This window comes from Erpetoichthys calabaricus, chromosome 7 (assembly GCF_900747795.2).
Source record: "Erpetoichthys calabaricus chromosome 7, fErpCal1.3, whole genome shotgun sequence".
Lineage (NCBI taxonomy): Eukaryota > Metazoa > Chordata > Cladistia > Polypteriformes > Polypteridae > Erpetoichthys > Erpetoichthys calabaricus.
In genome coordinates this window covers 162,469,370-162,494,529 of record NC_041400.2, presented here as the reverse complement: position 1 = coordinate 162,494,529, position 25,160 = coordinate 162,469,370, and the positions used below count along the sequence as shown (strand labels likewise).

General features: G+C 40.0%; 1 protein-coding gene across 2 annotated transcripts in view; it reads left to right on the top strand.

The window, feature by feature from the left end:
* Positions 1 to 4,444: 4,444 nt before the first annotated feature.
* Positions 4,445 to 25,160, top strand: part of mtmr12 (myotubularin related protein 12) — a 67,979-nt gene continuing 47,263 nt past the window's right edge. Inside the window, exon 1 of one of the 2 annotated variants that reach the window (XM_051929607.1) lies at positions 4,445 to 4,741. In XM_051929607.1, the coding sequence (XP_051785567.1) occupies positions 4,673 to 4,741 (69 nt within the window). In that variant the 5' untranslated portion in view covers positions 4,445 to 4,672. The remainder of the gene's footprint in view (positions 4,742 to 25,160) is intronic. The other variant, XM_028805635.2, reaches the window with a different exon arrangement.

Sequence of the window (25,160 nt, the reverse complement as noted above, 5' to 3'; positions counted from 1 at the left end):
TTGTCCTATTAAACTCAGTAATTTAGGTATGTTTACAAGACTTAAGTATTACTCCTTTGGCCACGCTCTCCTTCTCGGGGGTGGGGTTTGATTTGTTTTTAATCCTATTTCTTGTAAAAATTGATCTATTTGTACAGAATGATTACAATAAAATTAATTTAAAAAAAAGTTCATAAAAGATTTAAATATCAAGATGTAAGGCAGAAATTACATTATACTGAAAAAGCTATATTATAAAAGAATAAACAAGAACTGTATAGTATTTAGAGTTACTAGAATGCAAACTATTAAGTTAGCTTAAAAAGTTTAGTTGCCTTTGCATTACAATCATACCTAGAAAAGTATATTTCTATTAAGAATGTTGTCCGCTAACATCTTGATGTTTGCACAGACTGAAGAGGCACATATGCTGCCTAAGGTGGACTAGTGTCCTGTCCAGGGTTGATTCTGGCTTTGCATCCAGTACTAATGGGGTGGACATCAAACTACCCTGAACTGGATTAAGCAGGTCTGAGACAGGAAATCGCATGGGATACATTGAAGGATGTTGTTGAGAACTTCTGTGGCTACTACAGAGCACCAGACTACGTCCAGCTGGTTGAAAACATGCTTCAAGCCTACAAATGTATAAAGTGCCACATGTCACTAAAGATTCATTTTCTGCATTCATACCTCTTCCTTGCTAATCATGGTGCAGTCGGTAACAAATGTGGTGAGAGGTTTCACCAAGGATGGAAAAAGTGTAATCAGGACAAGTGGAGCTGTCAATGTTGCTGGACACTGAAACAAGAAGCGTCGGATTCTGAGTAGCAATGAAAAGCAGCAGCAAAATGATTTTAACTCAATTGAGCTAATGCAATGTGTCATCATTAAGCAATTACACAGACTGAATTCTATAATATTTAAGGTTTCTCCAAGTTCTGTGTTGAAAAATTTTTCAAGAAAAAAAAAATTGTCCATTGTTATGTTGTCAAGCTTTAAGCTGTTTGTCATTGTTGTTTGCTTTTTCCTCAATTGAAGGTGAAATGTGTAACAGAAGGACTCAGATTACCAAGGAGGACACTTAGGGGGATGTTGCCCATTTTTCCTCTTAGTAATTACATATTGGATTGCCATTCCTCTTAGAGTCCGTTCATCAGAAAAATGTCAGGTGAGTGTTTTTTTTGCTCTGGACCACCTATTCGTAGCGAAGAAATCCCATGGCCAGTTGCTGCCTATGTGGCTTTTTCTCTGAACATTACAGTTTTTCTCCAGTATCCCAAAGGCTTATGTGTGCAGTTACCTGTCGGGATTCTAAACTGACCCCATTTGAGTATGAGTGTGTGGTATGGCACTCGTGATTGGACACCGAGCTGCACTGGTGCTCATCTTTGGTGAAAGCAACTGCTAGATTTGGAGTCCTGTGGTAGACTAGCACTGATTCCTACTTTGCACCCAGGAACACTGGAATTGATACCAGCACCAATCCCCATCCATTACAGGTCAAAGAATTGTTAGGTATAATCAAAAAATAAATATATATACACACCATATCCAAAGAACTGTATTCCATACATAAATGAATTTCAATTGTCCACATTATCCAGAGCAATTAAAGTAATTTTTATGATTTTTCTATATTAGAAGGAAATACTGTATTGGCCCACATTAAATTATGTTGACGTAATGTTTCCACATATTCTGTTTCTCTGTATGAATTAATTTAGTACACTTATCAAGTAATTTAACGTGACATACTGTGCATGTTTTACTTGCACTTACGCATAATTAACGCTAAATTAGAAACTTATACGGTTACTATTTCATTTGTTGTCATGCTATCATGATTTAAACTTTGAGATGGATAATAATGTCAACTAAATAAACACATTAACACACACGTATGAGATCTGAGCTGATCAGCTTGCACCAGTGTTTACAGTAATACAATATTTATTCTTAATCCAGTCTGTCATACCAATGTGCATTAAAAGTTCCACTACTGTCCCTGTACCATCCAAATTGTCTGAATGACTATCGTCCTGTCGCACTAACACCTATAAGCTAGGAAGAGCTTTGAGATTCTTGTCAAAGAGGGATAATCATTAAGTTAAATTAATTTTAGGTTAAGAGGGTGCAGACCTATAAATACCTGGGAGTGCAGCTGGATGATAAATTAGACTGGACTGCCAATACTGATGCTCTGTGTTAGAAAGGACAGAGCTGGTTATACTTACTTAGAAGGCTGGCGTCCTTCAACATCTGCAATAAGATGCTGCAGATGTTCTATCAGACGGTTGTGGCGAGCGCCCTCTTCTACGCGGTGGTGTGCTGGGGAGGCAGCATAAAGAAGAGGGACGCCTCACACCTGGACAAACTGGTGAGGAAGGCAGGCTCTATTGTAGGCATGGAGCTGGACAGTTTGACATCCGTGGCAGAGCAACGGGCGCTCAGCAGGCTCCTATCAATTATGGAGAATCCACTGCATCCACTAAACAGTATCATCTCTAGACAGAGGAGCAGCTTCAGTGACAGACTGCTGTCACTGTCCTGCTCCACTGACAGACTGAGGAGATCGTTCCTCCCCCAAACTATGCGACTCTTCAATTCCACTCGGGGGGGGGGTAAATGTTAACATTATTCAAAGTTATTGTCTGTTTTTCCCTGCATTTTTATTACTCTTTAATTTAATATTGTTTTTTGTATCAGTATGCTGCTGCTGGAGTGTGTGAATTTCCCCTTGGGATTAATAGATAGATATCTATCTATCAAAAGCCACATATGCTCTTCTCTGCCAAAAGAACTGGATCCATTACAGTTCACATATCATTCCAGTAGACCAGAGGATGCCATCACTTTGATCCTTCATACAGCACTAGCCCACCTGGACAGCAAGAGAGGGACCTATGTGTGAATTCAATTTATAGACTATAGCTCTGCATTTAACAAAATAAACCCCTCTAAGCTCATCTCCAAGCTCACGGACCTGTGGCTGTGCACTACATCGAGCAGATGGAATTTTAACTTCCTGACATGCAGACCCCAGGTGGTTTGAGTGGTTGGCTACACCTCATCATCCCTCATTGTCAACACAGGCAGTCCACAGGGCTGTGTCCCAAGTCCACTTCTGTACTCCCTCTACGTGTTATGACTGAATGGTTTCACATGACTCATTGTCAAGTTTGCTGAGGACACAGCTATGATGGACCTGACCTCTAACAACAATGAGCAGGTCTTCTTAGTTGAAGTGGAGAGCCGGTCAAATGGCTGTTAGGAAAACAGTCCTCTTTTGAATGACAACAAGACAAAGAAGCCTATTGTGGACTTTCAGAGGAAAGAAGGAGATGCACAACCACTCCCTCAGTACTAACAACACTCAGGTGAAGAGGGTGGACAGTTTCAGATACCTCAGTGTCCAAATCGTGGAGGATCTGACCTTGACCAGGCACATCAACACCTTGGTGAAGAATATATAGCAACATCTGTACAGCACTACATGTCTCAAGGATTTTAGGTGCTGTCAGCTACTAAAGAACTGCAACACTGCCACCATCAGAAGTATCCTGACTGGAATCGTTACTGCCTGTCAGCAGGACTACAAGGCTCTAGAGAGAGCGGCGCAGTCAGCTGAACACATCACTGGGTGTAGACTCTCTATCTTCTGGGGACATCTACACCAAGTGATTCCTGACCAGGACTAAGACAATTGCCTGTGATACCAGCCATTCCCCAGTTGACCTCTTTTCTGTGCTGTGGTCAGGTAAACGCTATCGCTGCCAAAAATCCACTTCAAAGGGGCTCAGGAGAAACTTTTTCCCACAATCCATCCTCATACTAAATAAGGAAAGTTTCTAGAACTAGATGATGAGCCCTATTGTTCACTCTCTTACATTAAGTTATTTAAGTTAGGTTATTTATTATTTATCAGATATGTCATAATTATGTGAATGATGTTTATTGATATTTATAAAGTCATGTATTATTGTTGTCATTTTAAATTCTTCTTAAATGCACAGTCATTAGAGTTTAGCAACTACACGTTTCACTACATATTGTAGTGTATGTATAATTTGTATGTGACAAATAAAATTCGACTTGATAATATTTTGGAAAACTCGGTATATATTATAACTAGAGTTCAGACATGCTGCGGTCATTGCACTTCCCTTACGTGCTTGAGAAACACAGAGCTCTCCGTCCAGAAAGCTGGGCTCCACCCCTCTGGCTTCCCCACGAGAGGCTTCTCAGGGCGTTTTCCCACACTCCTGCTATCAGCCACTTCCTTTGAGCGTTTGTAGACTCGGACGTCTGGTTAATCGGGAAGAGAAGCCGAAATTTACGTCGTTTGAATTGCCCGAAACTTTAGTGCAGGAAATGAACGACATCGGGAACAGCCAATCACACGTAGAAAAGGAAACATAAGCTTTCCCTCGCGCCGAACAAGGGGAAAAAGGGAAGTTTGAGAGTCTCTTGAAGGGGTGGTACGATAGGAGAGTGACGGATGGGATAACCAATAAAGAGCTTCTTCAAGTTGTAGGCTCGCCGATTTAGTATGATATCGTCAGGGCAGGGCAACCAATGGGAACGTAGGAGGGGTGCGGCCATGGGGCAAGCACAGGTTATTTCTTATTCAGGGTGTTATTCGCTCCACCTGAACAGACTTTCCAAAACTTGAAGGAGGCGAGCTGACAAAATGTTAAGTTTAGGGAGCGGCGGTGGTAAAGCAGCAAAGCCGTCATTTATCTCGTACGTTACCCCTGAGGTAGGTGGTGCTTGTTATCACTCGGTGTGTAGATGTTTTTGTGGTTTCGGGGTTTGCGGAGGTGAAAAGGTTGGGAATGTTGTCAAACTGGCCATCATCGTAAAGTGAATGGGGGAGAAAAATGAAGCGTTTGTTAGGTTTTAACCCGGAACGTGTCCAAGATAGTATGTTGGCGAAGTTTTGGACACCTGTCTTTAAAGCTTGTAGAAGTATAAAGTGAGAGTGAAGGAGTTTTCAGTGGCTGTGAGTGTGTTCGCTTTGCTTAAATCAAACCGATTTGGGCGGCCAGCCGGCGGGTTGCGCGTTGTCATTTTTGGCCTGACCCTTCTTTTTTTTTTCCTTTCAAGTTTGCACAGGCTTGATTATTTGTGCTGGTGATCGAGGCCGTCACTGAGGGTCGCTTTGAACTCCAGCGGTTTGTCCTGACCGCTGCGATGCACGACTCGCTCCGGCGTTGAGGTTTTCTGAGTGTCTGTGTGTTTGACACCCGTGAAGCAGGTGATTGAGGAGGAATTCCGTATTTTGAAAATTCCAGTCTTTGGAGGACACGGTTCTTTATAGCCGCTGATGACTAACCTTATAATTTTAACGTTTTCACAATTGGAGTTCTACAAAGTAGTTAACGACTCTAACCAGAAATACTAATATTTAACATCATACTACTTTTTGGTCCGTTTATTTTTTGTGCAATTCTCATCTCTGATACTGAATTTTTTTGTTTGTTTGAGCGAGTAGTTTATCTTTGCCACGATCGCAACGTTTCCTACGAGGTTCACACTCCTTCAATCCAGTGCCACATCTGCTTTATCCGCTTCGCCAGAGCATCATCAGTGGCTGACAGGCGTCCACCCACACGTTCTCGCGTTCTGAAGTCCCCAGTCAGCTTACTACGTCAGGTTGCCGAACAGCACAGATGTGTCATATGTTCAGTACGTGGTACGATGAAATTCTTACCTGCACGTCTCCCGCAAACCCGTGACAGTAGCAACAGCAGAGAATAAATACTACATCACAGGTTAAAGTCATCATCAGATGAGCCATCTAAGAAGCCATACAAGAAACACTCGTGCGTTTAACAGTATGAGTGGCTGTTGACTATCCTTATGTCCTGTGGCTAAAAACCGTTAATCAACTGGTGGGCAAGTGTCCAGTGGTCCTGTAGGAGGGAATGACAATGAAGGATGGCTGAGCTCTTGAATTATAAGGCAGTTTGTCCTGAACAGAAGGCAGCTGTGTGTTAGAAATATTGAGTGGACTTCTCAGTGTTCTGCACCCAATAAGCTCAGGACAAGTATTAGGATATTCTTAAACCACTGAGGATGAGATCGGCTGCCCTCCTATAGGAATTAATGAACTTTGATAAAGAAGTCTGGTCATCAGACATTTCAGTGTTTGTGTTTTGCATCTTATTTATACAAGGTGTTGCATGAAATAGTACGCCCATGTACAGTAAGGAGACCCCAGTCTGGTTTTAGCAGCAGCAGACATTGTCCTGGTGAAGCTAACATTGTGTTGCCAAATACCTGAGTAGCCAAAGGAGTGCACAGAAGGCAGTAAAGGGGGGCAAATTTCACTCAATTTTTGTTGGTGTCAATGTCATCCTTACGATGCATAGTTCCATTTTGTGGCCGAGTGCAGGAATGACCGGTCCCCAAAGAAAATTTGGGGCACCAACAGGGGTCATCCTGTTAAATTAACCGACAGTTCGAAAACAAAAGAGAGCGCTCCTGAGGCATGATAAATCTTGCCCTCTGGCTCCAAACAACAAAGTGAAGGTTTGGCTGAAGCCGTGGATTAGGATCCGTTTGCTTAGGATCTCCATCCGGTGGGTCGCTCTTTCCAAAGCTTCCGAGTAGCCGGGATTCTTGTGGTCGGTGAACTGGAAGGGGCAGTTTGAGCAGTTCCTTGGTGCTGTGGGGAGAGACAGTGAAGGCATTGTTAGCGATAGTGCCCCCTCTCATCCCAGGGGGTTATTAATAGCTAGACAGAGCCCGTAACGAGATCCTCTGACCTGCATGCGTACCACAGTATACAACATGGTGAGCGAGAGAAGAGGGCAGATACGCCTTGGACTTTTGAGCTCACTTATATACCTACATTGTGTCAAATAGTGGGGTTGGGGGGGGGGGGGGGTGTTGTTCCCCTTTACAGTTTAGAGGATGCTGATACCCCAGAGAGTGGGAGGAATCTGACCATAAAGTGTCAACCTTTTACTTATAGTACTCGTTCCTCTTTAACGGAATGGCACCAGTTTTTAGCCTTGTCTGCTGAACCAAAGACATGAATCCCTAAAGAAGGACATGTCTCCTTTTTTGCTGGATGTCTGGCAAGCCCAAGCTAGCAGGACTTCATGCTAACCCTTGATTTTGTTAGTTCTGCTTTCTGTATGCTTGCTGGAGGTACACATTGGAACAGTGTGTGCCTTTTCAAAAAGCACATTTCATCAATTCATATAAAAATTGCATGCTCCTTGTTCTGCAAGCAATGCACCAAAACTAAGAAATCCTGCCTTTGAGGTCATCGCCAACAATACTTTGTCTTGAAGGGGAGAAGGCATTTGTTCACAGTTGGAACAGATAATGTCTACTACTTCATGCATTTTCTGTAGTGGGCATAACCACAAAGCAATTAAATATACAACCATGAGTGCAGGATAGGTTAGCTGATGACTAAAAATTGGCCATGGTGTCTATGAATATGAGTGTGTGCCTTGCAATGGACTACTTTTCCTTCTTGGGCTGTTTGCCGGTGCTACTGGTATAGGCTCCAGATCCCTAACACAGGATAAGCAGGTTGTACGTGTACATGTGTAGTTTAGAGATGGATAGAAGTAAACATCCAGTAGTCAGTTTTGTGAAATCCCTCAAATGGGTTGGCATCCAATGAGCTATATCTAAACACCTTGGCACTTGGGTAAGACTCCAGACCATCAAAGTGGACACGCATGCATGCAAAAAGCTGGGGTCTGTTCTGATCAGCACAGGTGAAGAAACCCATGCTATGGAGGCCTGTATCCTCCAGACGAGCTACTATTAGCAGTGAGGTGTCATAGTCCATATCTGCACCATCTAATACGTCAAGAAATACATTATATAAAAGTATATGTTGATTAACTTAAATTGAAATAGCAGCCATTTTAGTGTGCAGCTGTAAATTCTTCTGTCAATTAGTGAATTAAGCCCACAACCCATAAACAATACTAAACTTTCCTTGGCGGTTCTGAGATTTTTTTTATCAAGTATTTGCTGCCTCAGTTATTGGTTCCCATTTATATTTCTTATACATTATTTTTTTGGAAATGCCTGCTTACTTTGGTCAGCTTAAGGTTTTGCATTTCTTTCTCCTGATGTCCTCCTCGGTCACAGTACCACAGTGTTGAGTGATTGGCCATCATGTCTACAAGCAGAAAAGCAGTCAGCTTTATATTTGGCCTTTTTATTTATCGTGAAAAGCATGAAAAGGCACACTCTTGTTTGTAGGACAAATAATGTTTGGGACAAAGACCAGTTTTTCTTTGATTTATCCCTCTGCTCCTTAGTTTAAAATTACAAATCAAACTGTTCAGGCATAATTAAAGTGCACATTTCAGACCTTAAGTGTATTTGCATATGTTTTAGTCGCACCATGTAGAAATGACAACCGTTTGTATATGTGGTCCTCCCATTTCAGGGCACCTTAATGTTTGGGACAGTTGGGGTCACAGGTTTTTGTGATTACTTGAGTGTGTTTCATTAGTGAAAAAATAAGATTCCCGGGTTTGCTTCTACTTACAGACTACCTTTGGAGTCTGTAGTTGCCATTGATCAAAGTCAAAGAACTCCTTATAAGGCTGAAATACTAAAATAAAACCATTAGACATCAGTATAAAGTCTTAGGATTGCCTTAATTCTAGTGCGCTAGTGAGCCCAATAATTGCAAAGGGACTGGTAGGCCAAGAAAGACCTTCACTGCTGATGACGGAAGAATCCTCGCTATGCTAAAGTCCCAAACGCCTGTCTGACAGATCCAAAACTGTCTTCAGGAGGCAGACGTGGATGTGTCAGAGACTACTATCCACAGAAGTCTTTGTGAACAGAAATACAGAGGCCACACTGCAAGATGCAGACCACTGGTTAGCCAAAAAAAAACCAGATTACAGTTTGTGGAAAAAATACCTAAAAGATTCTGCAGAATTCTGGAAAAAGGTCTTGTGGACAGATGAGACAAAAATGAACCTGTATCAGAGTAATGGCAAGAGCAAAGTGTGAAGATGAAAAGGAACTGCCCGAGATCCAAAGTAGACCACCTCATCTGTTAAACATGGTAGTGGTGCTGGTACACGTCTCTTCATTGATGATATAAGTGCTGATGGCAGTTGCACAGTGAATTCTGAAGTGTATAGAAACATCCATATTACTAAACGAGAATGGTAAACCGGATATGGACGCAGGGACCTGGGCCATGGACGCAAAAGACGTAGTGCGCAGGTGCCACACAAAGCCCCCCTCCAACCAACGGAAAATAAGAAATGAGGCGCCGCGCCCATAGCACACAAAAAAAAGGAGTCCGACGCAGGCGCCACACAAACCAATGGCACACAGCGCCACACGAAACGGGACGCACACAAAAAAGAGGATTCAGACCCACGACACACAAAGCCCCCCTCCACTAACAGAAATAAAAAATGAGGCAACGCGCCCCTAGCACACAAACAAAAAGGAGTCAGACGTGAGCGCCACACAAAACGGGACAGACTACTGACATAGCACACGAAACGGGACGTACACAACAAGGAGGATTCAGACCCACGACACACACAGCCCCTCTCCACTAACAGAAATAAAAAATGAGGCAACGCGCCCCTAGCACACAAAAACAAGGAGTCGGACGCAAGCGCCACACAAAGCCCATAGCACACGAGACGGGACAGACTACGGATTTCACACATAAATAAGAAATGAGACACAAAGCACCAATCCACTAACAGAAATAAGAAATGAGGCAACGCGCCCATATCACACAAAACAGAGGAGTCAGACACACGCCCCAAAGTGAAACGGGACAGACTACGGACTCCACACACGGTCACCCATCGAGCCCGAGATAGCACATTCCACGCACTTCTAAAAAAACGCACGCCGACAAAAGACGTCATACGCCAGTTGGCTGACAACACGTTCAATAATGAGTCCGCTATTCATGAAAATTCATTGGGATTAATGAATGTCATGTGCAATCATTGTCATTCACTTAGCTTCCCTGAAGAAACAACTGGCAATACAAGTAATGAATTTACACGTTGTTGTCAAAAGGGTCAAGTTAGACTGCCTCCGGTGGAAAGCAAAGTAAAACGTCATAAACAGGTTAAACGGGTTGGCCAAACACATGGACAACAGGTTACAGATAATGAAGACTGGAATTCAAAAGCTTCAAAAACAAGAGCTCGAATGACCGAAATACAAACTGAAACGGGAAACACTACGGGGTCCGCAGTACTCCACTATGCACTGCATAATCCTGCGGAGGAGGCTCCGTATTAACAGTGGAGAGCCCCAGAGTGACGTGGGCGAGTGCTCCGTATTAAACGTGCGTCATCCTCACACGTGGCTGCCCAGCGGGCACGGGTTCAAAACGCCGGGGGTAGGCGAGCGAAGCGAGCAGGGGGCGGAGCCCCCTTGTTTCATCTGCTCAAGTTCCAGTAAATGCCTCCAAACTCATTGGATGGCACTTCATCCTACACTGTAATGATCCCAAAGCAAAATAATGGAAAATTCTTAAGTGGCCAAGTTAGTTACCAAATTTAAATCCAATTGAGCATGTCTTCCATATGCCCAAGATGAAGCCTAAGGGGACAAGCCCCCAAAACAAGCAGGAGCTGAAAAATGTCTGTATTGGAGTGTCACCAGAGAGGATACTCGGCACCTGGTGATGTCTGTGAATCGCAGACTTCAAGCAGTCATTGCATGCAAGGGGTATTTGTCAAAGAACTAACTAAATATGACTGGCAGGTATATTAAAGCAGTGTCCCAAACAACACGGTGCTTTGAAGTGGGGGACCAGTATAAAGTGTTTCTTCATGCTATGCAAATACCCTTCAATCAAAGTCTGCAGTGTACACTTTAATCAACCCAGAATTGTTTGATTTGTAATTTTAAGCTGTGGAGCAGTGGGGTGAGTAAATCAAGGAAAAATGTCTTTGTCCCAAACATTATGGAGGGCAATGTATAGGTGTGTACATATGATAAAAAGAAAGTGTGTTTTTTTTTTTTTTTTTATATATAAACGTGTACTGCACCTGGCTACACCGTGCAGCTGATGCTTCCATTTTAAGTTGGTAATAGTCAATATGTTGGACTTATTGAGGTTTTCCCCTTTTATCTCAAATTTGAATCGCTGTGAACAGAGTAGCATTTTTTTTTTTTTTTCTCCCAATCTTTTGGTACCATTTATTAACAATTATTTGGTAAAATGTAAAAAATAAAATGTAGCCATTTGCCTGCTGGTAGATGTTAATTTAACACGTGTGAAAGTGAAAAGACTTGCATGTAAGCAGGGTGGGTTGATGGTTTGAGCACTGGACAAAACACCAGGGGCCTCATATATAACGCCGTGCGTAGAACTCCCACTATAACATGGCGTAAGCACAAAAGCGGGAATGTGCGTACGCACAGAAATCCAGATGCAGGAATCTGTACGTACGCAAACTTTCACGTTCTTCCGCTACATAAATCCCGGTCAGCATGAAAAGTAACGCACGTGCATGCGCCTTCTGTCCCGCCTCAACTCCTCCCAGAATTACACCTCTTTGAATATGCAAATCAATATAAATAGCCTTCTGTGAAAAGACAATGGGAAAAGCACGGGGGAAAATATAAGAATTTCAGCGAATACTAAGTGGAGGCAAAGGAAAAACGTACTATTTGTTGGTTTAAACAGTGGTATAATCAACAAAATGAAGTTGATCGAGTGACAGAGTGTCGGAGAAACTCGAAAGCTCAAGTTCACAAAGTCGCACAGTGCCCAAAATAAAAAAGAAATCGCATATCAAAGTCGCCGTGAAAAGGCGAGTCATAGCCCACCGTCTGAGTGTCATATGAAAGCTTATTAGGGTACAGACAAAAAAAATAGGCACACAGTGGGGGGAAAAAAGCACGAAATGTCAACGTTAATCTCGAAGTTTCCACTTTATCACGTAGTTTATTTTGCCATTAAAGTAGAACATCATAAAATTCATCTTAAAATCGTTTAATTTACTAGTTTCTCAAATCCCATTGTAACTAAAGTAGCACATTAAATGCTTTGTTCTGTATTCAATCTTCTATGTGCTCTAGATGTGTGAATCACTACCTGCTTCTTAAACAGGCTTTCTTTTTCACCGACAGGACACATAATCCATTACATTCGTGATATTACAGCTCTCTGAATAATCAAAATACTGAGATGTATACGTGATCTCTTTTACATGATGATAGGAGTTAAAGCATGTTATTAAACATGGGAACATGGTGGCGCAGTGCTTGTGCATGTCTCACGCAAGAGGCTTGCTGTGCCATGCGCGACCTTCGATGAAATAATTTATTATAGAAGTACTGTCTCTTTCAAACGTACTAATCTCCAATTCCTGTCCTTACTTTTCTTTCTCCAAATACCCAATCGCCACACAATCAGCTCTGTAATAGACGTGAAGCCATTTGTAAGCTTAGAACGCCGATTCTTCAAAACTTTTAAGGAACACTGAAATATCTTTGTATATGTTTGTTTTTTCTGTCCATCTATCCCTTCCAGTGTCGCGTCAGCACCAGCAAGAATACAACGCAATGCAGGAACAATCCCTGAACTTGCTAGCGCTGCGGCACCGTGTCCTCACATGTTTAATTATTAACAATACAGATTATTTAAATGAAGTTAGTTTTATCTGTTTAATCAACATATTTTGCTGTATTTCATCTTAAAAATGATATCATCATCATATGTAAATACACGCTTTATAAAGTGGTGCAGGTTGTGCAATATTATAACTATCGCAAGTTTACAGTGAGGTAATTGTACTTATAAGTACAAACAGTTCTACAAGGAGCACTTGATGGACTGATTGAGTGCATTTATAGTTCTTGGGATGAAATGTTTTCTAAACCGCGAAGTCCGTACAGGGAAGCCTCTGAAGCGTTTTGCCGTGGCTCAGGCAGCGTCTGCTTCATGCTGTATACCGATAATTCTCTTTCCGATCAGCTGCTGCTGTGATTCCCCACTCAGATACAGTCATATAAATACTTTGAGTGGTGCAGTGAGAGTAATATGGAAAAAGATGATCTGCTGTGGCAACCCTTAACAGCAGCAGCTGGAAGAAGAAGAAGAAGAAGAAGAAGATGATGCAGTGAGAGTAACAACGCTAAAGCAGTTATGGTATTTGGAATACTATGGCTATTCCCTGGACCATTATATTGCTGCAGGTTAATTACAATCAGATGCGTTACACTATAAATATACTGAAATTAACTGCATATTGTTTGTTAAAGCCGTGTCAGGAATGTGGATCTAAGAAAGAAAGGGTGACCACACAGGAACAGTAGCGCTGCTTTGACGCTGGGTGATAGATAGATAGATTATTAATCCCAATGGGAAATTCACATTCTTCAGCAGCAGCATACTGATACAATAAATAATATTAAATTAAAGAATGATAATAATGCAGGTGAAAAACAGACAATAACTATGTATAATGTTAAATGTTAACGTTTACCCCCCCGGATGGAATTAAACAGTCGCATAGTTTGGGGGAGGAACGATCTCAATCTGTCAGTGGAGCAGGACAGTGACAGCAGTTTGTCGCTGAAGCTGCTCTTCTGTCTGGAGATGATACTATTAAGTGGATGCAGTGGATTCTCCGTAATTGATAGGAGCCTGCTACACAAAAACCGAGTGAAGAAATTGCGTACGCCAGGGTATGAGGTACCGTAGAAATGTCCGTGGCTTTACGGCAAGTTTAGGTTTTATACATCGCGATTTGAGTGTGGAAACGTTCGTATGCAACATTTCTGTGCGTACGCACCGTTTATACATGAGGCCCCAGAAGGCTGCATTTTAGTTTCCCCGTCTTGTTTTACTTTGTAATTTAAGTAAGTTGGCTACGCTGCCTTGTTTGTGTTATTGTTCATTGTGAGTTTGTTTTCCCTGATAGCCAGTTTTTACTGCCTGACTGTTCTTTTTTCACTTGTTTTACCCTTGAAAGTTTTTGTAGTAATGGTTCGTTTTTAGTCTTTGATAAGCTGAAAGAAGAAGCTTAGTTTTACTCCAGATTTTGGTGTTTGTTTCAAAATGTGTCTGGTGCAGCAGGTGCTCAATGAGGAGCACACATTTGTTGATGTGACTCCCTTTTTTGGATGCAGTACCATTTGCACAGATGTATCCTGTTTAAGTGGCTTTGATGAAAAGCAAGGAAATGTAGCCTGCTTGGTGGGGTGGTATAGCTGTCCTTTCAGTCCTCAATGCTGACTTGTTTTGCGATTCTGAGTAAGTCGCTTAACTTGCCAATATTAGAGTGGAAGGAATAATTAATTATACTACCTATGGTCACAATTTTTGCACCCACCCACACTCACACACCCATCTACCCTTTTTTAAACATTTTTTTTCCTCTCTCCCTGTGAGGCTCGCATGTTGCTAAAGTGTACCTGGCTATATTTGGTACAAGGCACAAAGGCAATCCATTGCAGGTTATTTTTGTGTTTTGTGCTGCCGGGCTAATTCAGAGTTGCCATTTATTTTGGAGAATGGCAAATAGATAATACTTCCATTATGGGAGGACCTTTTTAAAGAAACAACTGAAAAATTGATGCGGCTGTAGTTTAGGGAATGGGATTAACATGTGAAATAGCCTGGAGCTCCGAGTCTGCTGTTCTACTTGGTGTCCCTATTCATAAGAAAGTAAATGGTTAACATCAATGCAAATACTTCTCTTTGAAAAGAAAACTGTATTAATCCATCCATTTTAATATACCTTTTTGGCCTTGTAGCTGCTAAAATTAATTTACAGCTGGTTTTGCTGTGTAGCCTGCAATTACCGTATACAGAACAAAAAAACAAATGCACCTAATCACTCAAATTGATTAAAGTACAATCTGACCCTTGAACAACAGACTGGGTAAAAAGAAAAAGTGGAAAAATTGTACCTCCAGAATATTATCCTTTAGATGCTAGAAATCTATTTTGAACTGGGAGCATGATTTCTCTTATTGAATGCTGAAATTGAATAAACCTTGAGAGCTCTTCAAAGAGAGGCTGGCACTCTGTTCAATTGTGATGCTTCCAGTCAGTCACTCAGTGAAGCTCAGCACTTTTTATTTGTGGCTTACTGTAGACCGGAAACCAGTGTGAGTCTGCTTTGATGTTTGGCGTGTAATGATGTACTCTGTACCAAGAAACAGTAGATTATTTTCGGTTACTGCTCTTTTTTTTTTTTTTAATCATGTGTAACCTTATGGTGCCTCTTTCACACTATGGGATGCTTGGACTGAGGCATAATGAAACAGTGTAGTGAAAAATAACAAAGGAGGAAAGTAGTCATGAGAGAAAAATCTTTGATTTTTAGTTTTAATGGAATCTCTCTGTATAGTGCTGTCAGGGAATGGTTAGTCTTGCAGAGCCTGACATATGGTTGTCTCCAGATGTACATATTATGAGTGAATTTTTCTTAAAATGGGGTGGGACCAATTAGATGGTTCACAGAACATCGCATTTATTAACCAATTCAATGCTTGTGAAGGCAGGGCTCATAGTAGGTTTTTGGTAATTTTGAGCTGCAAAGAACAATAGTACTCATATTAACCTGGTCTGACGGAGAGCAAGCTTCTGATTATGAACTGTCTATAGCCAAAAAGTTTCCTAAAAAGACTTCTAATAAAAAAAAAAATGTGTCGTTTTGTGTGGATATACTACACATGTGATATCTGTTGCATGGGAAAAACCATTCTGTAAAATCTGATTATGTAGTGTCTTTTAAAGACCACCGTGGATTAGTGGTAGAAGTGAACAATACACCTTGTTTACAGCTGTGACGATTGTGTCGGATGTAAGGTTAAAAGAACGGACTGCTATACTCAAGAAAATATGCATAGCATAATATAATATGCAGTTGGGCAGCATGGTGGCGCAGTGGGTAGCCCTGCTGCCTCGCAGTTGGGAGACCTGGGGACCTGGGTTCGCTTCCCGGATCCTCCCTGCGTGGAGTTTGCATGTTCTCCCCGTGTCTGCGTGGGTTTCCTCTGGGTGCTCCGGTTTCCTCCCACAGTCCAAAGACATGCAGGTTAGGTGGATTGGCGATTCTAAATTGGCCCTAGTGTGTGCTTGGTGTGTGGGTGTGTTTGTGTGTGTCCTGCGGTGGGTTGGCACCCTGCCCAGGATTGTTTCCTGCCTTGTGCCCTGTGTTGGCTGGGATTGGCTCCAGCAGACCCCCGTGACCCTGCGTTCGGATTCAGCGGGTTGGAAAATGGATGGATGGATGGATAATATGCAGTCAAAATAAATGACACATCATACCCCATGAAAAGGAGGCAAAAAGGAATTCCCTTAAGAGAGCTGATAACAAAGAGGCACAGTAGATAGATTTCTGTACTCAAAACTTGCAAATCAATAACTAAGCGTAATGATACTCGTACCACTCCAGTTGAACAATGGAGTAGGCTGTACACCTATCTTCTGCCGGCACATCTAAACGAATAAAGTAACTTCATGTTGGGTCTAATTGGAAATGCAAGCATGTTATGCCAGAATTTGGCCTAAGCTTTTTTTTTTTTTTTTTTTAACATGATGTGTAGCCATAGACTTTTTAATGCTTCTCTAATTTCTATATGCTCTAATGCAATCTGGTGATACAAAAGTCAAACTGACAAGATTTCGTAGCAGACAGAAGCCGTTCTCAAATGTGTGAGACCAGGAACCTGCAGTTTTTTTTTTTTGTGTGTGTGTATGTATCTATCTTCTGTTGCCACTCACATTACAACATACACATTAATCATGAAGTGTCAATTACCTTGTTACTGAATTGATAACAGCAATTTTAAAATATTGCATGTGTGTATATATATATATAACATCAAGTCTTCTGTTCAGTTTTCTCCCTGCCTTTCCATAGTTAGATGTATTTTCTAGTAATATAAGTAGATATGGGATGCTGCAAACTTAAATGTTATAAAGTGTACAGAATGGAGGAAATTGGGGGTGGGAATTTAGGAAGAAACCCTGTGGGTGTAGTGTTTTCCAGCAGCGGATTTCACCACAATTCACTATTGTTTTTAAGGAGCTGTCCTCCGACGTATATTCTCCTTTGAGAATCCTATCTGGCCCAGTGAGACCAGGGATTGGCAATGTAATGCCATGGATAGTGTTGTGGCTTCACAGAACCAGAGTACTTTTTTTACAGGGTGTCTTGTGTTGATTTAATCCAGTGGTCCTCAATCAGTCCTGAAGGGCCGCAGTGGCTGCAGGTTTTTGTTCTAACCTGGTTGCTTAATTAGAAAGCAATTCTTGCCAATAATTTCATGGCTTGTTAGTGCTTTAACTCTGTCAGGTAATTCTCATATCCTTGATTTTCTTTCCCTTTCTAAGGATATCATCCAGATGATTTGAAGGCTAAAATGGAGGAGTAATTCTCAGTCCTTCACTTTTTTCTCTTCACTTTCCTTCCAAGTATTTAATTAAACCCAATAGTGCATGATAAATACACAGGGGTGTAAATGGTAACAAGCTAAATGGAGAAATGCTGGTCTCTTTTGTCATTTTCATGTTATTGCTAATTGGGAGCAATTTAAAACCAAGAATACAGCGGTTTTTAAGACTAAAATAAGGGCAATAAGGGTTCAAAATCTTAATGAGTGAGACAACTAAAGTGAAGCAGAAGTGTTACTTGAGCAATAAGTGCTTCTTATTAAGCAACTGGGTTGGAGCAAAAACCTGCAGCCACTGGGGCCCTCCAGGACTGTGATTGAGGACCCCCTAGTTAATCATTTACCCATGTTAGTGTGGGTTTCTCTTTTTCTCTAGGTAGTCTGGTTTTTCTCTTGCATCCTTAAAGATGTACTTGTTAGATTAATTGGCAACTTTAAACTGGCTGCAGTTTCACTGTGATAGTCTCCAGGAGAGACTGCTGCAGTAAACGCCTCTGTTCATAGTTGTTTCCTGCCTTGTGCCCCGTGCTGCCAATCGGCCAACATGTGCATGAATTGGATTAAATGCGTTTGAGTGAATATCTAAATGAACGAACTGTTAGTTGTTACAGGAGGTCATTCCAATATTTTGGTGTGGTGAAATAGCCTACAGGCCTTTTACTCCTTCACAGAAAATCTGTATCTGTCAAATATCCAATAGCAGAACTGTGTTCTCTTTAACACTCTTTAAAATTAAATTGCAATAAAACCTGAACTTCTGCAAATTGGGACTAAAATGCAACTTAATAAAATGAGCTCCTTCCCAGTCCATCTTGGCGGTGATCTCATCAGACCTGCCTCTACTGTAAAAAATCTTGGTGTCATTTTTGATTCCTCCCTCTCTTATTCCGCCCACATAAATCACATTAAGAAACTTTCTTACTTTCACCTCCGTAACATATCCCGTGTTCGCTCCTTCCTCTCCTTCTCTAATGCTGAGAAACTTGTCCATGCTTTTATCACATCCCACATCGATTATATTAATTCCCTACTGGCAGGTGCCCCTTCTAATCTTACATCACAGCTCCAGCTTATTCAAAACTCCGCTGTAAGAGTCCTTACTCGAACCAGCAGCAGCGAGCACATCACACCCATCCTGCTCCATCTTCACTGGCTCCCTGTGTCTTCGAATCGAATAGAATATCCTACTATTAACCTACAAAGCCTTAAATAACCTCGCGCCAAACTACATCAGTGACCTTCTCCATCACTATGTGCCTGCCCGCCCACTAAGGTCCTCTGATTCTGGCAATCTTGTTGTACCCCACACTAATCTACACTCCATGGGTGACAGGACCTTCAGCTGTATAGCGCCCAGACTCTGGAATAACCTACTGAAATTAATCAGGTCAGCTGACTCCATGAATTGTTTTAAAAAACAACTCAAAACTCATCTGTTCAGGAAGGCTTTTAGCTCTACTTGACTTTATTACCCTTCTCTCCATTTACTTCTCTGTCAAGATGCTAATGTAACCTGTATGTGTGTGTGCTAGACCATCAATTATGTTGTCTGTTTTTGTTTTTTTTCAGAATTCACTGTCTTAATCTTATTTATTTGTTTATCTGGTTTGCACAATGCTATATACTGTATACGCTGCCATTCTTTATTATATTATGTAAGTGCCTTGAGCATGGGAAAGGCGCTATATAAAAATTTATTATTATTCTCTACTTGAAGGACAGAATGAACACCTAAATGATGCTAGATAAGTCTATTAATAGCATAAAATATAGTGGAAACTTATTAATTTTACCATGGGCCACTATAAAGTAGCAATTGTAATATGTTCAATTACTAAAAATCAGACATTCTTGCAAAGTGATGGATGGAGCATTGCAGAAGTTCCAGTAGTCTTGATGAGTGTGTTAATATTGGTACTTTGTTCAGTGGCGGTCTGCTATAAAAGTGAATAAGAGCTGGCATTGTGATATTATGCCAGCAACATTCTCTACTGCTATGGGAAGGAAAATGTCTGTAAGCTTGTTTCTGGCTTGAGGATAAGAGAAGCTTGACAGTCCATGTATTGAATGCTGACTGGTGTTCTTTACAAAAGTCAGTAAACTTGCAGCTTCTTTAAAAACTATTTTAAGTTTTTAAACAATTTGGCACAGTAAAACCTAGCTGCTTGGCTCAGCCCTTTAATGATGGGTGCAACAGTGTTGCAGGTTTGATTGCTCGGAAGGCTTCCTAAAAATTAAACCATTTTTAAAAAAAGGATTACTTGGCTGTCCATGGGTGGGAGTATGCATGCTAATTTAAGTGTCAAAGTACTGCTAAACTCGAGTCTTAAACATTAGAGTTTATTCACCTTTAATAAGAATTCGGTCGTTTTCCAGATCTCTTTTGATTTTGCTCCCATTTGTAGTGCTGTGAAAAAGTATTTGTCCCCTCCTGGATTTGGTTAATTGTTGCTTATTCATAATACAATTGTTTCTGATCTCTAAACAAATTTAGTATATTACAAAAGACAACCTGGGTAAACCCAGTGCACAGGTTTTTAAATAATCATTCGATAATATGAATTCACAGGTAACTAACCTATTGTTGAAAGAAAAATTAATCTGAAAATTTAAGGTCTCCTAGAGTTTCATAAAATTCTGTGAAATATAAGCAACCACTACTTTATGTACCTTTTCCTCAAATCACATAACTTTAAAAAGCTTAGGCATGATGTAAAACCTGAAAATATGATATGTTGATGTTTTCTGCGGTAATTTTTGTCATAGTTATTGTGACAACTGCTCTAGTGTCAGGAATTGACCATGGATGTGGCACTGGTCTGTCAGTCGGTTCACTTGTTTGTGTGTGTGTGTGTGTGTGTGTGTACGTACGTACGTACGTACGTACGTATACTTGCTGGCTGGTTCAGTTTAGAGATTTGAATCCCAGAAGTACTATAATCTGTTTTGTACTGATACAAACCAGTCCAGAAATCCTTACAGAAGACACTTCACACTGGAGTCCAGTTGTGTGCCTTTTCAGTTTTTTTGGGGGTGGGGTGCGGTGGGGGGTGATTTGAATACAGGAAATGCTGACCAGTTTCTTCAATGTATAGTATCGAGCGGCTGAGCCTGTTCTGTCCTTGTTGTGTACTTGCCTTGTGATTATGTTGGCAATGCTTTTATCAGTGCTTTGATTACTTCAGAAGAAGCCGAAAGTATTCCTCCTTTATCAAACAATATATGATATTCATACAGTTCTAATTTTGATGAATGGCAATTTAATTTTGTGAATTATGAATATCCCTTTTTTTTTTGCTATTATGTATTCCCACACCTCCACTCTGACACATCTTTTAATGGAACTTCAAATACAAGAAGGTACTAGAGAATTGCTAAATTACAAATATGTTAATGGAGTTTATTAAGTTAGATGATTTGCTCCGTATGCATTTTTACATTGGATTTTCTACATTCATTCCCCATTGAAATTAGAGATATACTGTACTTTACCAAGCAGACTTTGATATTTACTCAAGACTTTTTCTATCCAAACAACTTACATTTTGGTTTATCAACTAACTTCTGGAACTCTGTGCAGTGGATTGGCATCTCTTTATTCTTGTGTGTCTTCATCCATCCATTATCCAACCTGCTATATCCTAAGGGTCATGGGGGTCTTCATGCTAAAGAATTTGTTTGCTTGCTCACAGCCACCACTTTACCAGTGACACAAAAAATGGAATCCTGGCACATTCATAAAAGCAAAATGTATTTGATTATGAATTAATGACCAGTCAGTAGTAAAAACAGGATTTATTTATATAGCACATTTTCTTACAATCCGTGTAGTTCAACTTGCTTTACATGATGAGGAAGAGAGTTACGTGAAACACTGACAAGATTAGGGAATAATATTAAAGAATAAGTAACAAAAAAAGGTAAAGTCAGATGGCCAGGAGGACAGGAATAAAAACTCCAGTTAGGCCAGAGAAAATTAAAAAAAAAAAAAAAAAAAAAACTCTGCCTGGGACCACCCAGCCCCCACTGAGATTTCTACCTAACATAAATGCTCTTTAATCTGTAATCGTAGTTGTTATGCTTCACTTCATGGTATTTGGTGATATTGGTCTTGTGGACAGCTGGGACACCCACCTTCATTTCATCTATGCAGGGGGCTGCATTGTGTCTTGATCAGGTGGTGGTAATACAGATCGCCACAATAGAAGAACCGGAAATGACAGCAGAGAAGAGTGGAGATTAGTACAGATTGCAGATCCCTGAAGAATATAATAATTATCTGCCCATTTAGTCTATCAGGAATAGATCTAAAATGTAGCTACAAAAAATGCCATTTTAAAAATGTTTTTGTTTTTTTTTAATAAATGTTCCACAGTATTAGCATGACAAATTTCTGTTGGGTAAGTATTATTGTTGGGTAAGTTTTAGGTGCATAACAGCAAAAGGCCACCTCACCACTTCTAAGTTTGTCTCTTGAAATTCTAACCAGACCTCCATTTGAAGATCTAAGGGTTTGACTTGGAGTGTAGGGGGATATACATTCCAAAATATAGGAAGGAGTAAGATTATTTAAGGCTTTATAAACCATTAATAGTATTTTAAAATCCATCCAACGTAACAAGACTAAAACTGTTGATGTGCTCAGTTTTTATTTCCGCTTCTAGTTAAGATTCTGGCTGCTCCATTCTGTATTAATTGCAGCAGTTTGTCTTGTTTAGGCTGTCCTTTTAGGAGTGCATTGCAGTAATCTAGTCGACTGAAAACAAAAGCATGAACTAATTTTTCAATGTCTTATAAAGTTATAAGAAGTCTGACTTAACTAAGTGAAAAAATGCAATCCTCAAAACCTGGTTAATATGTGATTTAAAGTTTAGGTCAGAGTCAATGGTTCCCCTTAAATTCTTTACCTCTGCCTTGACTTTTAAGCCTGTGGGGTCAAGTTTATTTCTAATACACGTGTGCCTATCACTAAGATTTCTGTTTTCTAATTATTTAAGAAAGTTGCTACTCATCCAGTCGGAAATACTGTTAAGATATTGGATCAGAGAGCCAAGAGCATCTGGGTCATCGGGTACTATCGATTAAATACAGTTGTGTGTCATCTGCATAGCTGTGGTAACTCCTCTTGTGCTTTTAAAATAATCTGACCTAATGGAAGCATGTAAATTTAAAAAAAAAAAAAAAAAAAGCAGAGCACCCAGAATAGATCCTTGTGGTACACGATATACAATATCTCCGGTCACTGAAGTACAATCACCACAACTAACAAAGAATTTTCTACCTGTTAAGCAGGACAGAAACCAATTTAAGACTCCGCCAGAGAGGCCCACCCATTGTCTAAGGCAATATATAAGAATACAGTACTGTGATCAATGGTGTCAAATGCTACACTCCAGTGTAAAGAACAAGAACAGATATACGGCATCTGTCTGTGGAAAGTTTTGTTTTCCCCAAAATGTTATGGAGTGAGGTAACTTTCTGAGTTGGGTGATGTTAAGCTGTGTCCCTTGGGGATCCATATTGGGGCTATTGTTTTTTTATATAAATCTTTAGAACCAGTTTAATGCTATCATTTTGAAGTTTGCAGGTTATACTAAACTAGATGGAATGAGAGAGACCTTAAAATTATTATGGATGGATGGATTCCACAAAGCATAGTGATGAAATCTTGAATTAGCCTCCTTTTACAATTGTGGCTCAGTTGTTTCCATAAACACAAGGTGTTTGTTGTTATCTCAAACAATGGTATGTACAATTATTATGCACAAACAATTATGATCTTTAAGGAAACTGGAAAACCAAGACCAGTCGCCTGTAATATATATATTAGGGTGAAAAACACAGAGGAGGATGCAGTATCTGCAGATTGAGTACCTGGGACATTAATCATGAAACTGATTGGATATATGATGTATTGTGAGGGAACTTGGAAAAGTTCAGTTTCTGTTTAATTTTCATAAAATAGCAGAACATGTAACAGACAGCAGTGGCCATTTCATCAGTTGATCAAGAAATGATCTGTAATAAAGCAAAGGAAATGCTTCGACTAATAAAGTGGGAAAGGCTGTGTGGTAATCTATAGCCGATTAATGTCCAAGTACATTATGGTTTTGAATGTTTGCTTTACATAATTACTGTAAATATATTCATTTTAAAATGTCTGTCAAGTTTGAATATAAATGTACTAGTTTTGTGATCCATTTTTGGTGTTTTTATATTTATATAAAAAAATTCCTGAAGTAAGCTTGGGTTCTCTATTTAAGTGGGGTTTACTCACTTAGCATGCTTCGTGGAATACTCCCCTGGACGTAATTCAGACTGGAATTCATATGTGGCAGAAGTGTTGTGCCTGAGGGTAAAAATGATTAGGTATTCTTATATTGTGAGGTGTCCAACTTGAAAGTACACCTCCTGACAAGGACTTAAGAGTTGCTATACAATGTATTTGTCATTTCCAGACCGTGTGCAGAAGCAATTAGGGTGGCTAATGAATTTATTAGGCACATGGCATTCTGCCAAATACAAACCAAATAAGGTAAATCTTAACAGATAACAAACTAGAGACCTTTTCTGGAGTACTGTGTGCCATTGAATCTCTCTGTTGAAATGTTGCATTTTTGATTTGTAATAGGAAGTGGAAGATTCAGAGTGTAAGATGCATGGAAAGATTAAAGGAGCTGAATCTTTTTCAGAGAGATGTAATGCAAGTATTCAAAATGACCAAGAAAATTTGTATGCCGAATGGAAGCTGTTAAAAATACAGCTAGATCACTGGGGCACAGATGGAAATGATTCTCCATTTGTGTGTTTGTATTTTTATTCATCTATTGACAATTCAATTTTTATTTTACAATACTGTTTTATCTACTTGTCTGTTTACCTATTTGAACCTTTTTGTTTGTAAAACACTTTGAGATCCTTTTTATGAAAAAGTGAGAGAATTTATATTTGTGAGATTTACTTTTTTTTTCTTTCCTCTTTACACAACAAACTGAAATTTTATGATCTGCTGCTTCTAAATGTATAACCTCTGCCTAGCCTACTGCCAATGAAGAAATACTAGAAGTGATTTGTGGTCTATTTTTATGCTTTCTCAAAGCTGGCCCAGAACACCACTTTGTTCACTGTTTGATAACTGGCGATTTGTTTCAGTTCTCGCTTGTTTTGGCAATCTCTTGTTCAGTCCTTAATGAAAGTGAGGAAAGGTGCAGAGCTGCAAGTAAAAACTATTCTTATACATATTTTAAGAAAATGTGCAATTGAGCTAACCTGGCTGATGGTTTCTTATTCACCTAGTATTTTTCTTGTATCTTTGAGATTTGAAGGTGCCATAGGTGCAGCTTTTCATTATAAACTTGTTTTCTGTATCTCCAGTTTTAGTTAAAATTTTCCAAGCTTTTCTATAAAACGTATTCTGTATACACGCATGAAGAACATATTTTAACACGAGCTGGCACCCTCTTAATCATTTTTACCTCCTCTGTCATGTCACCGCTTAATATATTTTCTTAATTGTAAAGCATTTTACTCCTTTAGACCCTTCTTTGTAAGTATAGCACCTCTTTTGGGGGATTTAAGTGTCTGTTTCAATGCTTTGTGAAATATTAAGTGCTGCAATTAAATTCTGTAACCTACAGTATTACAATTTAATATGCTAATTTGGCTGAGGTTAATGTTGAAGTAATCTTAATAGTGGAAAAGGTAATAATTTATTAAACAGCTGGAAGAACTCTCTTGTTGCTTTCCATCTCCACGTTCCACAGTTACCCAGTGAATAA